The sequence below is a fragment of the Temnothorax curvispinosus genome, unplaced genomic scaffold (assembly GCF_003070985.1).
Source record: "Temnothorax curvispinosus isolate PA1 unplaced genomic scaffold, ASM307098v1 QBEX01010663.1, whole genome shotgun sequence".
Lineage (NCBI taxonomy): Eukaryota > Metazoa > Arthropoda > Insecta > Hymenoptera > Formicidae > Temnothorax > Temnothorax curvispinosus.
In genome coordinates this window covers 53,586-69,639 of record NW_020220443.1, presented here as the reverse complement: position 1 = coordinate 69,639, position 16,054 = coordinate 53,586, and the positions used below count along the sequence as shown (strand labels likewise).

Here is a 16,054-nt window from a genome sequence, read left to right as displayed (position 1 = left end):
TTTCAACATTTTTTTAGCTGTTTTATCCGCCAAAATCGTCTTTTCCCATAAGAATACGTGTAAAATCAGTGAAAATTAAAATCGTTATATCTCAGCAACCGTTTAGTGGATTCGTTTCTACTTTTTTGTAGCACATCAGGAAGACTAAAAGAACATTCTCACAAATTTTTATCCACTTGGTAGCGCTTTGAAAATAGGTGCAATACATCCTTAAAATCACGGCTACTACATAGTCATCCCCTATCATCGCAGCGCCCGTCATCGGCTCGTAATGTCTACCGTTCCTTGTTTTCAAACAAACAACTTGATACTCCAGCTTGATAGAATTAGAATAGAAATGACGATTAAATAAAATATGTGACGTACTAAAGAATCAAATATAAAAAATGTTTATTAAATAAGAAAGATGAGTTCTAAATTAGCTAGTTGTTGATTGGGGGGATATAAAAAGCAATATTATGTAGTAATGTGATAACGTGTTGGTAAATCACTTTGCGTCAAATTAAATTATAATTTATTGGACAAATGTAACGGTGAAATAATCGCTATCTTAAATTTTACTTAAAAAAACTATTAAAAGTGTTCAGTATTTGCGATTTTTAATACTTATTGAAGAATTTGCTTGATTCATTAGTCGTACCGAGCCTTTGGCAGTTGGCTAATATTCTGTATTTATTTATAATTAATTTTGTTTTATTCTTGTTTTATCCGATTTCTGTTTTGCTTTTCATTATTTTTTACTTACGCACTTTAGATTATTATTGTAATTGCCCTAATTATAGTTGTTATGTCTTCGATTTATCTTTCAAATCGTCGTAGCCATTAAGAGCGGCTCTTTTAGTTCGTTAAGCGAGCTTAATATCGCGATCGCAAGGTGCGCCTATTAAAAGCTTTCGCATCGAGTGCATCGCGATTGGCCCGGTCGGTGTCGAGGGCGATCCTCTCATGATTAAAGGTGGCCGGAAGACTACGGCCGGCTTCGACGTTAAACGCCACCATTTACGGTCAGGCGATGTAGGAAGAAGGAAGAAAGAAAGAGAACGGGAGACAAAAAGAAAGAAAAAAAAAGAGGAGAGAGAGAGAGAGAGAGAGAGAGAGAGAGAGAGAGAGAGAGAGAGAGAGAGAGAGAGAGAGAGCAAGCGAGAGAGAATGAGAGAGCGAGAGAGGGCAACGGCAACAAATTTAGCAGATCCCAGATTCCAGGTTATTAAAAGTGGGCGGCGGTTTTAAGCTCGCTGGAGCGGAGACGAGAGAAAACGAAGGAGGTAACAGGTGTAGGGTATATTTATATGCCGTCATATGCTGCGTGCATGTGCATGCAGGCAGGCAGGCGTGCGTCATAATCATACAGCCGTATCTCCTTCGCGGCCTCTTCATCATCGTCGACGAGACCATGTCGTTTCTTCGCTGTCGCCACCGATTTTTCCACCTCGTCTTTCCACCTGCTCGGGATATGGTCCCGGTGCACTGAACCAGATCATCTTACTTGGAAAGAGAAACAAAGAGAGAAAGAGATGATTCTGGTTTCCATAACGTTGATCTATCTATCTATCTATCTATCTCCCTCTTTTTCCTCTTATCTATTTCGCGAATGTTTTGTTTTCTTGAAAATTTGTTATTTGTTTTAATATTCTTTGAATATCGATTGATAACAAGATTGACTTGAGCATTGTTGTACTCTTTTTTCTTTCATGTCTTTCTTGTTTAGTTTCTCACGGAGTATCTCTTTCGAATTTTTTAAAATACTCCGATAAAGAGTTCCGCGGAAATTCCGAACTTTCCTGCCGGCAAATATAGACTCGGGTCGCCGAATCCAAACGGAACGCGCGATGAAGAGATAAACGTGATGAACGGGGAGATTGATCGCGCCGGCCGGGCGAGATGTTGTGCCAACATTTTTTGCCCCCGCATTAACTAATATTAGGCGCCCGTGGGTATGGGCCGTCTCGTAATTGTGCGTCAATGCCAATTAATCGCGTGGCCGTGCAGAGAGGAAAAGAGATGCGTTCGACATTCTCGACGAGGGACTTGGCGCACGCCAAAGGATACTCCAGCGAGAGATAAATTCCATGTGCAGACCTGTCATCGACCCAAATACCTCTTCGGCAAACAAGATTCCGGAGATTATGTCATTTTAAAAAAGTAGATAAACTAACTGCCGAGCTACAGTTTAAATCGCCCGCAGAGCTGTTACTACAATTATCTCATGACTCATAAACGGGATACTAAATGAAGTAATATATCGAATATATATGATAAAATAATATATGAAAATAGAATATTAAAAATAGATGTGGCAATATTAATGTTAAAACAAATATATAGGTAAAATAAAATATGGAATACTGAGCTTGGAACAGAATAATGAAATAAAAAATAATGGAAGTAATAGATATAATATTAAAAATAATAAACATAATTTGGTAATACTATAATAAAATCTCGACAAAAATATCAACAAATAATTAAAATTCTTAAATTTATGAATGTATGTACATAATTATCTAATGATAATTAATACGCTCTATTATATATTCAAAGAAACATTGTCGATACTTATCCAAATACTTCTCACATAGGATATCAGCGACAGATTTAAGGAAGAGGAAGACGCGAGGAACAATCTCTTCCAGACCAAGAAGAAACTCGAGCAAGAAGTATCCGGCTTGAAGAAGGATATCGAGGATCTCGAATTGAACTTGCAGAAGTCCGAGCAGGATAAGGCGACAAAAGACCATCAAATCAGAAACCTAAACGACGAGATCGCCCACCAGGACGAGCTCATCAATAAGCTCAATAAGGAAAAGAAGAACCAGGGCGAGGTCAATCAGAAGACCGGCGAGGAGCTCCAGGCTGCTGAGGACAAAGTCAACCACCTTAACAAGGTCAAGCTTAAGCTCGAGCAGACCCTCGACGAGCTTGAGGACTCTCTCGAGCGTGAAAAGAAGTCACGGTAAGGAAATTCGATGCGTTTGATTATCTAAGATTATAAATTGACCATGCAAGATTAAGATTCAAGAATCGCAGTTACTCAATTATAATTTTTTCAAATTCTTTAATTTCTTCTTGAGTTCCTTTCTCGGGAAAGAAAACTAAAAATGGATTAAAAATAGATTAATTTAAGTAATACAATTTTTTCGAAATTAATTCTATATAATAGTATAAAATATTTTTATAGAAATAAGATGAAATACTGTAGCAAGGATACTTATGCAACATGTTAAAATCTAATTTGCAGTGCCGACGTAGAGAAGGCGAAGAGAAAGGTGGAGGGTGATCTGAAGCTCACACAGGAAGCCGTTGCCGATCTCGAGAGAAACAAGAAGGAACTCGAACAGACTATCCAACGCAAAGACAAGGAACTCTCGTCCCTAACTGCCAAACTTGAGGATGAGCAATCCTTAGTCGGTAAACTACAGAAACAGATTAAGGAGCTGCAGGCCCGCATCGAGGAACTCGAAGAAGAGGTTTGTATAACAAAATTAATCAAGAAAATGTGTTTTTCCCAAAGTTTTCAGCCTTAAAAAGGAAAAAAGTATAAAAATATTTTAATCTGTTAAATATTTTTAAATGGACGTTATTGAATAGTATATTGTGCACCAAGGGGCGAAAGTAGCGTTTTTCAGACGAGTGTGAAGTTTGCCGCCCGAGCCGAAGGCGAGGTCACGCGGCAAATCACACGAGTCTGTAAAAGCTTTCGCCCCGAGGTGCACACGATATTTTTCACAATATCTTTACGGAAAGTTCGATCTCCATGCCTAGAGAGAGGCGAGAGTGGCCATTTCACGCCATAGCGGGACGAAAGTAACCACTTTCCCTAGGGAGGAAAGTGGTTACTTTCGTCCCGCTAATGCCGTCCTGGCGTGAAATTGGCCACTTTCGCCCCTCTCTACAGGCATGGAAAGTCGAACTTTCCGTGGAGGTGTTGTGAAAATTATTTTTCAGAAATGATTAAGAGACGTTAATTAGAATTCGATTATAAAAGTATGTTTATTGCTGTCTTATGCTCTTTTATGTGATGATAAAATGACAATGTGCATTTCCTTCTTCAAGATCGAGGCGGAACGCGGCGGACGCGCCAAGGCCGAGAAGCAACGTAGCGATCTCGCCCGCGAGCTCGAGGAGCTCGGTGAACGTCTGGAGGAGGCCGGTGGTGCCACTTCCGCTCAGATCGAGCTGAACAAGAAGCGAGAGGCTGAACTCAGCAAACTCCGCAGGGACCTCGAGGAGGCCAACATCCAGCATGAGTCCTCGCTGGCCATTCTGCGCAAGAAGCACAACGATGCCGTGGCCGAGATGGGCGAACAAATCGACACTCTCAATAAACTTAAGGCTAGGTGAGTTTGCCAGGCTGATTTTCTTTTTTTCAATGAAAAAAATATGAATAAAAAAAAAGAATTATTTCTTTTTTTCAATTTAATATTGAAAAGAAGATAGGGGATAAAGCGGTTTGAAAATTTTGTTAAGAATTGCTATAAAAAGCTTGAACTCTTTGACAATTAGTAGAAAATTTAGCACACGGTCGCCGATGACAAATAATTTTACGACGCTATAAGATATATAGATTTGGCAAGATCGGCAATTAGATATAAATTTCGACTTTTCGGTATAAATGGACTATTAGACTTTTGTTGAAAAAAAAGAAAATGGAAAAGCAGTGGGATTATAATATAATATTTTAATAGAGCCGAAAAGGGCCGACACGACATCCACGCTGAGCTGAACAATTCGCGCGCTCTTGTGGATCAGATTTCCCGGGAGAAGGTACTTGAAAAAGAAAAAAAGGAATGACAGGAGTGTTTCTTTCATCTCGTGCATCTTTCAAACGTAGTTTCGAAACCCTGTGCGGTGTTAATACCCTTCGATAATCCTTTCGATTTGTAAAAACACATGTGATTACCAGAATGAAGTTACTCCCCGAAGAGATATAATATATTGTGCAATGTCGAATCTTATTGCTCGAATTGTTATGTTGTGTCACGAATGCTGGATTAAATATCCTTTTTTCCCTTCGTCAATTTTGCGTTGCAAGAGAAATTGATTAATATTCTCTACTTTTAAAAATATTTAATCAAATAAATATGCGTATTATTACATTTTAATTAATTTTTTTAATTCGAATTGAATTAATTGAATTTCAATTCCCTACTTTAATTCAATTTTGAGGTAAAGGTAAATTCCGTATAATGATTATTTATATTATTTCTTATTTATCTCTTTGCCAATTAAGTTACTTATATTCCACTGACTGCGTGAAAAAATAATCATGAATTGCGAGGTAGTTTAATCCGGCAATCCGGAATGCAAACCAAACAATATCATCATTCGTGCTATCGTCATTCATCTGTAATCCCTTCACTGTTTCCGTGTCCGATCAGGGTTGAGAAGGAGAAGGTGCAGTACTATAGCGAGTTGAACGACTTGCGCACGTCCTGCGACCACCTGAGCAACGAGAAGGTAAGGCCGGTCCACACGTTAACAATATCCGGATTAACGCGACTAACAGCTTCCGCTAGGTGCAGAGACGCAGAAACAGATCTATGGATTGTCTCCCCTCTCTCCCCAGGATTATTCACGAATTATTTATCTGACGTGTGAGTCGATAATCTCTGCTTGCTCAGCATCGCTTTCGTATGTGTGCGTTATTAAGTAACTGGAGCTCGTTTTTCGACGATTTCTTCTTAATGCGTTATTGTGATTGAGAAATCAAAATAAGAAGCTTTAGAGACACGGAAGTTACACTTCTTGTGTAGTCTAAAGCCATTTAGCCATTTCTGTTTATTTTATCTTGAATTATTTAATCCGTATAGTGTTGCGTCTCCCTTTAATCCACGTTGAAGTTGCGTATTTAAAGCATCCGGGCGCAACATATTTGAAGAGAATGATATTATTTTTACATTTTTAATTATAATTATCTAAAGGCGAGCTCACAGACTACAAAGATACCTGCATTGATCTAAAATCGATTGATATAATGTTCTTCGAAATTCAGGCTGCCCAAGAGAAAATCGTCAAGCAGCTGCAGCACCAGCTGAACGAGACCCAAGGCAAACTTGAAGAAGTAAACCGCACTTTGAACGACTTCGATGCCGCGAAGAAGAAATTGTCGATCGAGAACAGCGACTTGTTGCGCCAACTGGAAGAGGCTGAATCGCAGGTCAGCCAGCTGTCCAAGATCAAGATCTCGCTCACCACGCAATTGGAAGACACGAAGAGGCTCGCGGACGAGGAGTCGCGCGAGCGCGCCACTCTGCTCGGCAAGTTCCGCAATCTGGAGCACGATCTGGACAACATTCGCGAGCAAGTGGAGGAGGAGGCTGAGGGTAAGGCCGATCTTCAGCGTCAGCTCAGCAAGGCCAACGCCGAGGCGCAACTCTGGCGCACCAAGTACGAGTCCGAGGGTGTCGCCCGGGCTGAAGAGCTCGAGGAAGCAAAAAGGAAGCTGCAGGCCAGGTTGGCCGAGGCCGAGGAGACCATCGAGTCTCTCAACCAGAAGGTCATTGCTCTGGAGAAGACCAAACAGCGGCTGTCCACCGAGGTGGAGGACCTGCAAATCGAAGTGGATCGCGCAACCGCCATCGCCAACGCTGCCGAAAAGAAACAGAAGGCCTTCGACAAGATCATTGGCGAATGGAAGCTCAAAGTCGACGATCTCGCCGCCGAGTTGGACGCCAGTCAAAAGGAGTGCCGCAACTACAGCACCGAACTCTTCAGGCTCAGAGGTAAAAAGAAATAAATTAATTTTTTTAGTTTTACGTTTTATGCTTGTCGGGGTGTAAATTATTATACTATTATTAATTATATCATTGATTCATAATTATCGATGTTTGATTAATCAGGCGCGTACGAGGAAGGCCAGGAACAGCTGGAGGCAGTGCGTCGCGAGAACAAGAACCTTGCCGACGAGGTGAAGGATCTGTTGGACCAGATTGGCGAGGGTGGCCGCAACATTCACGAGATCGAGAAGGCCAGGAAGCGCCTGGAGGCTGAAAAGGACGAGCTTCAGGCAGCCCTGGAGGAGGCCGAAGCCGCTCTCGAGCAGGAGGAGAACAAGGTGCTGCGCAGCCAGCTCGAGCTCAGCCAAGTCAGACAGGAGATCGATCGCCGCATCCAAGAGAAGGAAGAGGAATTCGAAAACACCAGGAAGAACCACCAGCGTGCTCTTGACTCCATGCAAGCCTCCCTCGAAGCAGAGGCCAAGGTGAGCATGACGTATTTCTGAAAAATCTATTTCCTCATTCTCGAAATTGCTGGACAAAAATTGTATACAAACAATAAGTTACAATAATAAATTAGGACGCGTCTGATCTTGGGATATAATTTGATTTTCAGGGTAAAGCTGAGGCGCTGCGCATGAAGAAGAAGCTGGAAGCGGACATCAACGAGCTGGAGATCGCGCTGGACCACGCGAACAAAGCGAACGCCGAGGCACAGAAGAACATCAAACGATACCAGCAGCAGCTGAAGGACGTGCAGACCGCGCTCGAGGAGGAGCAGAGAGCGCGCGACGAGGCCCGGGAACTCCTCGGCATCTCAGAGCGCCGCGCTAACGCTCTGCAGAATGAGCTCGAGGAGAGCCGCACTCTCCTGGAACAGGCGGACCGCGGTCGTCGCCAGGCCGAGCAGGAACTCGCCGACTGCCACGAACAGCTGAACGAACTGAGCGCCCAGAACGCGTCCATTTCCGGCGCCAAGAGGAAACTTGAGGCCGAACTGCAGACCCTCCACGTGAGTATCGATCGCTTTTCGATAATTCAATAGAACGTTTCCCCAGAAGGAATAAGTGGGTTGTATATCTTCTTGCGTCTTTCTTTCTCTTAGTCCGACTTGGACGAGTTGTTGAACGAGGCGAAGAACTCAGAAGAGAAGGCGAAAAAGGCGATGGTAGACGCGGCCAGATTGGCCGACGAGCTGCGCGCCGAGCAGGATCACGCCCAGACCCAGGAGAAGCTGCGCAAGGCCCTGGAGACGCAGATCAAGGAACTGCAAGTGCGCTTGGACGAGGCCGAGGCAAACGCTCTCAAGGGCGGAAAGAAGGCTATTCAGAAGCTGGAGCAGCGCGTGCGCGAGCTGGAGAACGAGCTCGACGGCGAACAAAGGAGACACGCCGACGCCCAGAAGAACTTGCGCAAATCCGAGCGTCGTATCAAGGAGCTGAGCTTCCAGGTAGAATCCCGATTTATCATAAATCTATTCAAACGGAAGTCCAATCTACGTATATCACTTTTACTAAATAAATTAGTATTTTTATAATCGATAAAAGAGATGTTGGATCAACATTTATATAATCAAGATTCTGAACTTTTTATTTTTAAATTTAATTATTTCACTTTTGTTTAACTGATTTACTTCCAAAGAAGTTTTACTGAAATGATCACGTTTTCCGTTTTTTCGTTTTCCAGGCGGACGAGGACCGTAAGAACCACGAGCGCATGCAGGATCTGGTCGACAAGCTCCAGCAGAAGATCAAGACGTACAAGAGGCAGATCGAGGAGGCGGAGGAGATCGCCGCGCTGAATCTCGCCAAGTTCCGCAAGGCGCAGCAGGAACTCGAGGAAGCCGAGGAAAGGGCGGACCTCGCCGAGCAGGCGATCACCAAGTTCCGCACCAAGGGACGCGGCGGAAGTGCCGCGCGTGGACTCAGCCCAGCGGTAGGCTATTAAATCGTGTCAACCTTATCATCATCCTCGAACTTAATCTTTAATTCGCGACGTTGAAACTGCGATAACACATACTTGTTTCCATTTTCTAATTCTTTTATTGTTAAATATCTTTCACGAATATCTCTATTGACTTCATTTCATGAATGATATTATGGAAGAACTTAGGAAAACAATAATGTTGCGAATTAAAGATTAAGAATGGATCTTTCGAGAAGATTCCGATCGATCGTCTTCGACGTCTTCCGGTAATTTCTTGATAATATTGTACAATTAGATTCTTTATAAATTGATGATATATTGTTAATAATAAAATAAAGTAATCGATATATTTATCTATTCATCCAAAGAAATAGTCTTTAGTTAATTTTAAGTAAATTAATTTTTAAATTAGATTTTACTTCATTAATTTTACTTTATTTGACATTGTTTCAACTTTGAGATTAATTTAGCAACTTGTATCTTATAATATTGCTACTTCGAATACAAAATATATTACATCTTGCGAGATTAAGAATTGTTTCAGGTTTTCGTTAGCCATTACGATAAAGAAGTAAAGTAAATTCTTACTGAAAAGGTCATTAAAAATCGTTGATCGTGCTTGCATTAATGTTAAATCGATATCGCGCGGTCGAGAGGTGGGCTCGGTGAATATAAATCTCGAAGCTCGATCGGGGGGGTGGGATTAAGGGAGAGCGGTCCGGGGGACAGATCGAAGGTGATGGTGTCTAATTAGCCATCTGTGTCTTCCTGTGTGCAGCCGCAACAGAAACGTAAGGTGCCCTCCGCGATGGAGTAGACGCACACACACCGCGCTTGGTCCATGTAAGTCCGTGCACGTGGGGTGTCGTAAGCGCGTGGGATGTGACGATTACTTAGAAAAAGAACAAAATAGTTGACTGAATAGCTAGAGAAAGAGAGAAAGTGAGAAAAAGAAAGAAAAAAAAGAGAGAGAGTATGATTATTAGTTTTACGTGAGCAAGAGTTTACGAAACGCGAGAGGAACACGCGCGGTAGATGAGACTCCCTCTTGCATTCGTCACTGTCTCGTTTGCACCTGTGTGTCCGATAACACTCTCTCGGGTGGGACCCGAGCTTGTTCATCGTCATTAACTCTTTATAACTCGCACACCTCGTCCTTTTCTCCGTATATACAGTATTCACTTGCGAGTTAGTAGACGTCGTAGAAATTAGAGCAGTTAGAGGCCGAGCAAACAACAGTTGTGTGTGAAAAAGTAACGGAATTAGCCCCAATATGTAGGAAATAAATTTATGTAATTATTGAGTATTAATTAAATTAATAACTGTAAGAGCGGAAAATTAAATGGATAATCCAAGAGATAAATTTATCACGGAGATACTTATTGTTTTTTACATATATATAGATAAGTTTGAAATTTTAATATTTAATACAGCGTGAAATTATTATATAATATATTATACCAGTTTTAATCTCTAAACATAATATTTAGCATATTTACTTCCTAATTTTTAATTCAACATAAAAATTGGAAATTTTTTTTATGAATAATTTTCTTCGAAATTATCCGTAAAACATTCTATATTTCCCTTTTTTTTTTAATTTGTACCAAAGATGCTGATTATACGTATCGATTTTCTTAGATTCTCATAATTTATTTCTTATTTATCTACAAGTCCGGATAGTAAATGGTGTTTTTCTTTCTTGATTATTTAATTATGTTTCTTTTATTTACGATGACTCTCACTCCGGTTCGAGTGAAGCTTTTGTTAATTTAATTTTCCTTTAATCCAGAAAGGTTAACCAGTTTCCTCGCCGATATACGTCGCCATTGTTCACCTTTACATTTAACAACACGCGGACAGTTCGTCATCAACAAGAACTGCGATTTAATTCTGATAAAAAAAAAAAAAATTGTAACTAACACTCACCAATTACGAGTGTCTGAGATAAATCTCCCCTCTCTAAAAAAAAAATGCATATTCCGTGTTTATCACGCGGCAAAATAGAGGTGTCACGACCCTTGGTGCGTTATCGCGATCCCACTTGCGTATTTCGAGTGCAAGGGGTCAAAAAAATAAGAAATGTTGGATCATGATTAGAAACGAGCAAAAACACAGAGAACGTGTCACTCGCTCTCTCCCCTTCTTTTTTCATTGAACTGTGTTTTCCGAATCCGGAAAAAAATTGCACCTATTAAAATCCTCGCGCGAATATCTCCTCACATTTATTTAGTGACTCACGTGAGAGTTTATGCTTTGTATTTCTCTTCTTTCAGCCACACCGACCTGTGTTTAAACCCGAATTTGATGGTCCCCCATTCCCTCGCCGTTTTCCCGGCTTCGACTTGCAGCCCGATGGTGAACTGTAGGGCTTCTTCCGAGGTTCGCGTAAATAATTAGTAAAAAAACTATCAAAAAAAAAGTCAAAAATTCAACAGCAGAAAACATCCGGAGAATAAAGAAGATGGGTAAAAGAAGAAAGAGGAGAAAGAGGAGGAAGAGGAGAAGGAGGAGGAGAAGAAGGAAGAACATCGTCGCCCTCATCGAGTCCATCGTCGAACGAAGACACGAATATATACATATATATGCAACGAATTCGAGAGCTCATTCGGAGCTCTCAACGGCATCGTCATCTTGCAATCGAGCGATCGATCAATCAAACATCATCACACATCCGGATCATAGAATTCTCGTCATCTTTTTCGATAATAATTTTTTTTGTTCAATCGGCCAAAAAGGGAAAACGCGGAAAATCAGCGCTCGCTCGGGAAGGAGAGAATTAAGAGTGAGAGTGGGGAGGCAGGGGTGCGTTTTTTTACCACCTCAAGCTGACAGTCGAGGGAGAGAAAGGGAGAGAGAGAAAGGGAGGGAGAAACTGGGAGAGTGAGAGTGGGTGAGAGCGAGAGAGAAATCGAGCGAGAGGGCGCGCGAGCGGATGATGAGAGGGCGAGAGCCAGCGCGACAGATATATTAATATTTACACACACGCATACACAGAAGACGAAAAAGGGGGGGGAGAAAATAGAGCAACAAATACAGAAACGTTTATGCTCTCGCGAGTTGCACAATAACACGTACCGAGCAAAAATCGAGCTGGAAACAAGATCGTGGAAAGAGGAAAAGGATCACTCGCGAGTACATAGTAGAACGAGAGGAGCGAGTTGCGATGAACGTTTGATCAGAAGCGCGTATCATTACACGTGTCATCCGAATGATATCGTATCCTATAAACTTAATTGTAATTTATAAAGAGAGACGAAGTATGTATTTATTAAAGTAAATAAGCAATAAATAAAGATAAGAACTAAATCGCTCCGTTTGCCGATCACCCACCCGTGAGACTCGACGATTCCAGGACAAGGATTCGTTGGACGTCACGTGTCGATCTTCGCCGTGACCGCAAAGAAATTATTCATTTGTTTAATTGTCAGCTTAATTTATTGTACAATATAATCCGCGTATGAAACAGTGGAAAATAATTTTTTCCTAACGCGAGCGTGAAATGGGCCGCTTTTCGCGCTTGTTTTGAGTGAGCAAAATCCATTTCGCAATGATGAAGTAAGCGTTGAAACATGGAGCCATTTCTCAACTAGTGGAGAAATGAAATTGTAAAACAAGCGCGAAAAGCGGTCTGTTTCACGCTCTTGTTAAGAAAAATAGTATGAACAACACTCGTGGGAAGAGTGGTCGAGCCCAAATGAGTGTGATGGTCGCTTCGCTCGTGCGACCAACTTTACACTCATTCAGAATCGACCACTTTTTCCACTAGTTGTACAATATACTATTGGTTTTCATGCATCAAGTACTTCTTAATGCATCAAGTACTTCGCGTAACGGTAATCTCGCGAATTTTGTCTTTTCTTAAAATTATTTATCTACTTTATGTGTAGATACGATTTTAACTTAATTCGTAAAACTTATCTCAAATTACGCGCATAATTTAACGAGTTTCTACTTCAATCGTCTCATTTATATTTATTATTATTTGCCTGAGGTATTTACGTCGCAAATTGACACATAAAACTTTAGAAGTGCGTAGAAGCGCGTAGAAACTTAGTGCCTAGGAATTCAATATTTATAATAGAGCACGTTTCGCCGAAGGCTGAGTTCTACCTGTGATTCTTCTTAGCGTCAGTTCGCGTAAGCTGCCTGAATTGTCTTTTCATAAGCTCCCACTGCGTCCACTTGTCCGAGCTGATGCGGAATTCCTCGCACGTTTGCAGAAAAACAGGCACGCATAATTGCAAATAGTGATGGTCCACGGTGGGCAGCAGATGGTGTAATGAGTGTGAGCCGAAGTTGGTGAGCGCTAGGAAGATCGAGTCGTCGATCACCTCGCGGTCGCGCACGGCGTCCATCTCGAGCAGACCCCAGTCCAGGTCATTCCTTGGAGACATTGCAATAATTAGAGGAATTTACTAAATTCTTCAGAAATATTTTACCATTAAAAAATTAAAATTACGTTGAGATTAAAATTGGAATTAATATCGAGCAGCTTGACGTTAAAAACAAAGTCAATTAATTAAAATCAAAATAGCAAAAATTACATCGAGATTGAATTAACGTTAGATCTATGTTTGAAGTGAGTGTATAGTTAAATCAATATTCTTTTTTTTCCTTTAATTTACTTTTTTAATACTATTTTACTTTATTTAAATTATTTTTTAATAGAGAGAAAACAAAATAAATCTGATCGGTTAAAAAATGCTTTAATAATTTCAGGGAATAAAAGTTTCCTTAAAAAAAAATGTAAGATATATGTAACCTGTAGGTATCGCCGTCGTGGAAAATATTAGGGTGATGATGAGCCGCATTGAAGCCAATTAGACCGAACAGGGCGCTACTAATTAGCACCATTATCAGCCACAACTTGAGAGCCACGAGAATCTTAGGTGCCATAAAACACATCGATAGAGGTAGCACGAGCGGCACGAGATCGCGAAACTCAAAGACCCCGTACACCTTGAATACCGCGTAATATCTAAAAGTAATTAAATCTTTCATCACGACAAATAGAATTGGAAATCCATTTGGTAAATTTTTCGATGTCGACAAACGCAAAAATTAAGAATCTAAAGTGAAGATACAAGCTAAACCTTTCTCTTAATTTCAACGAAAGGGTGTTATTGTATATACGTTAAAATTAAGTTTTTATTACCGTTTCAAGCCTTCGGAAACGAACAGCAACATCCAGACGATGGGACTTATAATCCTGCTTATCATTCCCGCTAAGTAGGATTTATCCTTACGAGGCATCCACTGCAAAAATGGCTCTAACACGTAGATCTCGTAATCCCATATGGTGTTGGTATACATGTGGTGGCTCATCACGTGCGTGATGCGCCAATCTTTCGAGGATACCATGCTAAGATCGAAGTAATACATACGAAAATTGTCTCTCATGTGGAAGTAATTGTGTGCCGCGACGGTCGTCCATGTCAGAAAAACGCCTAGAATTATCGTCAAATAAACCAATCGATTAATACGTTTGCTCTTAATAATTGTAATTAATACAAAGATATATTAATTAATAAATATATTCGTAAATTTTATTTTTATTGTTCATTTTTATTATACTGTTAATTAACGAATATCTTTAATCTCAATTATTTATAATTTTAATTCTTTTTCTAATAAACTATTTATATCTTAATTATAAATAACTTCACGAATGCTCACTGGCTAGGACGGTAATGGCGTAAGAGTTGACGAGAGCGGCCGTGAGACTCAGCGCGAAAGTCGCGGTCGCCAAGGAATCGGTGATGAGATTCGTCGTCGTGGACGGTTTATGGAAATTGACGTTTTTCAAAGCCTCGGCCGCCCGTCTCTTGAATGTGCGATAGAAGCCGTCCGGGAGAAAGGTCAGGGACACCGATCGCGGACACGTAGCTTCACGGACGTAGAATTTTGGCAGCAGTCGTTCGGCTTTGTCAGTGATGTGGTGACTCTAAGTGATAGAATTGACTGTTATAAAATTTAAAGTTGCCTTCGAATTTACCTACACGAAAATCGTAGCGACAGACCCGAAAATTTTCAAGGCAACCGTGAAAAGAAATAGGGTGATATATGTAAATAGTAAAGACACACATACTTCGTTATTTAATACATATACATACATATAAATATAAAGTTATGGAAAAATATTCATAAAAATGCTCAAAAAAAATGATAATAATAATCTATATATAAAAGTACGGATTAAAAGATGATTGATGCTTCCAAGCAAAAAATTGACTGATAATAAATTGTTAATTCTAACTTTGATTTAATAAGTACCTCGAATAATTCGGTGATATCGGTCCCTTTCGTGAGCCGAATCCATTCAGCTCCACCTGGATGCGATTTCGCGAAGGTTTCCAAATCGTAAAGCTTATTTCCGATTCTCCACAATCCTTCTGCACCGTCGATTTTTCTCCTAGCCTCGAGAAAACCCGCCGCGGTTGCTGCCGTCATATCTCTCGCTGGCAGGTAAGCTAAGCCGGGTACCGTGCTAGTTTTCGACATGTTAAAAGTTTTCTTGACCTCGTCTAAATAAATAAGACACAAAAGTTTGGTACTTCTGGTGAATGATGGATTTATCACAATTAACTTTTACACGTAGGTAATAATAACACGTAGGTAATAACGTTGATTTACATCTATAATTTATATCTAATCTTCTATAAACTTTTTCTTCAATTTTTTTATAATATTTCAATCTTTACTCTTTTTAAATTTTGGTTTTAATCAAAATCTTCAATTTCAATTTCGTGATTTTGTGGAGAAGAAACGGCCAATTACCAGTTATCGAGCGTTAGTAAGGTGTTAAAAAGAAAATTTTATAATTTAAGCAATTTGTTTATTCTAAAGTAAGCTAACCTTTCGACCATACTTACAATTTGTCATCTTCAGATTATTTAAGAACAATACAAAAATAATAAAAATAATAATAAAATATTGAAGATTACATTGAAAGCGTTAAAATAAGTATATATTAAGTTAAGATCGAAGTCAAACACGGTAAGTCAAAAAGTCAATGATTAAAATTAAAACTTAAATTTAAGTCGAAGGTTAAAAATTAAAACCTAATCGAAAATTTTTTTTGGAGAAGTCTAATAGTGAAATGGTAGAAATCCTTCGCAGATAATTCGAGCAGCCGCCATCCTCGTTAGAGAGCACCAATGTAAGTCCAAATGTAAAATGTCCTGTGTTTAGCAAATGATAATGTAAATTTCTAACCAGACTTAGTGGTAACTATAAAGAGAGAAACTCTATGAATAGAATTCAAAAAGCATATAGAAGAGAAGTGGACAACTTTCATAAGTGGTCATTCGACGAAGTTTGATATTATAATTTCGTATTTTTGAATACGTGATGTTTATCAGTGCGAAGATGTACGGCTTCTGAGAGGGAGATGTTTGTTCGGCGACTGG

The 16,054-nt window shown here is 40.1% G+C and overlaps 2 protein-coding genes across 23 annotated transcripts in view; one reads left to right on the top strand and one right to left on the bottom strand.

The window, feature by feature from the left end:
* Nucleotides 1-11,951, top strand: part of LOC112460608 (myosin heavy chain, muscle) — a 51,206-nt gene extending 39,255 nt beyond the window's left edge. For 16 of the 22 annotated variants that reach the window (XM_025025381.1, XM_025025383.1, XM_025025375.1 and 13 more), the window contains 10 exons: nucleotides 2,580-2,953; nucleotides 3,239-3,467; nucleotides 4,054-4,337; nucleotides 5,379-5,457; nucleotides 5,993-6,722; nucleotides 6,840-7,201; nucleotides 7,333-7,728; nucleotides 7,822-8,166; nucleotides 8,403-8,651; nucleotides 10,919-11,951. In XM_025025381.1, the coding sequence (XP_024881149.1) occupies nucleotides 2,580-2,953; nucleotides 3,239-3,467; nucleotides 4,054-4,337; nucleotides 5,379-5,457; nucleotides 5,993-6,722; nucleotides 6,840-7,201; nucleotides 7,333-7,728; nucleotides 7,822-8,166; nucleotides 8,403-8,651; nucleotides 10,919-11,011 (3,141 nt within the window). In that variant the 3' untranslated portion in view covers nucleotides 11,012-11,951. Of the gene's footprint in view, nucleotides 1-2,579; nucleotides 2,954-3,238; nucleotides 3,468-4,053; nucleotides 4,338-5,378; nucleotides 5,458-5,992; nucleotides 6,723-6,839; nucleotides 7,202-7,332; nucleotides 7,729-7,821; nucleotides 8,167-8,402; nucleotides 8,652-9,420; nucleotides 9,486-10,918 lie in introns of all 22 variants that reach the window. The other 6 variants (XM_025025370.1, XM_025025371.1, XM_025025373.1 and 3 more) reach the window with 2 other exon arrangements.
* Nucleotides 11,952-12,351: 400 nt separating this feature from the next.
* On the bottom strand, nucleotides 12,352-15,307 carry LOC112460603 (cytochrome b5-related protein-like). Its single transcript, XM_025025364.1, has 5 exons — nucleotides 14,919-15,307; nucleotides 14,322-14,589; nucleotides 13,801-14,092; nucleotides 13,408-13,623; nucleotides 12,352-13,028 (listed from the first exon to the last, which is right to left on the bottom strand). The coding sequence occupies exons 1-5, from the start codon at nucleotides 15,144-15,146 to the stop codon at nucleotides 12,752-12,754; spliced, it is 1,281 nt and encodes a 426-aa protein (XP_024881132.1). The 5' UTR covers nucleotides 15,147-15,307; the 3' UTR covers nucleotides 12,352-12,751.
* Between the last annotated feature and the right edge of the window lie 747 nt (nucleotides 15,308-16,054).

Bases quoted from the DNA above. Each gene is read 5' to 3' on its own strand.
- LOC112460603 (XM_025025364.1), bottom strand. From the start codon at position 15,146: ATGTCGAAAACTAGCACGGTACCCGGCTTAGCTTACCTGCCAGCGAGA. The intron at 14,093-14,321 runs GTGAGCATTCGT...CGATAATTCTAG, and splicing joins CGCCATTACCGTCCTAGCCA to GCGTTTTTCTGACATGGACG. The intron at 13,624-13,800 runs GTAATAAAAACT...AATTACTTTTAG, and splicing joins GTTTCCGAAGGCTTGAAACG to ATATTACGCGGTATTCAAGG.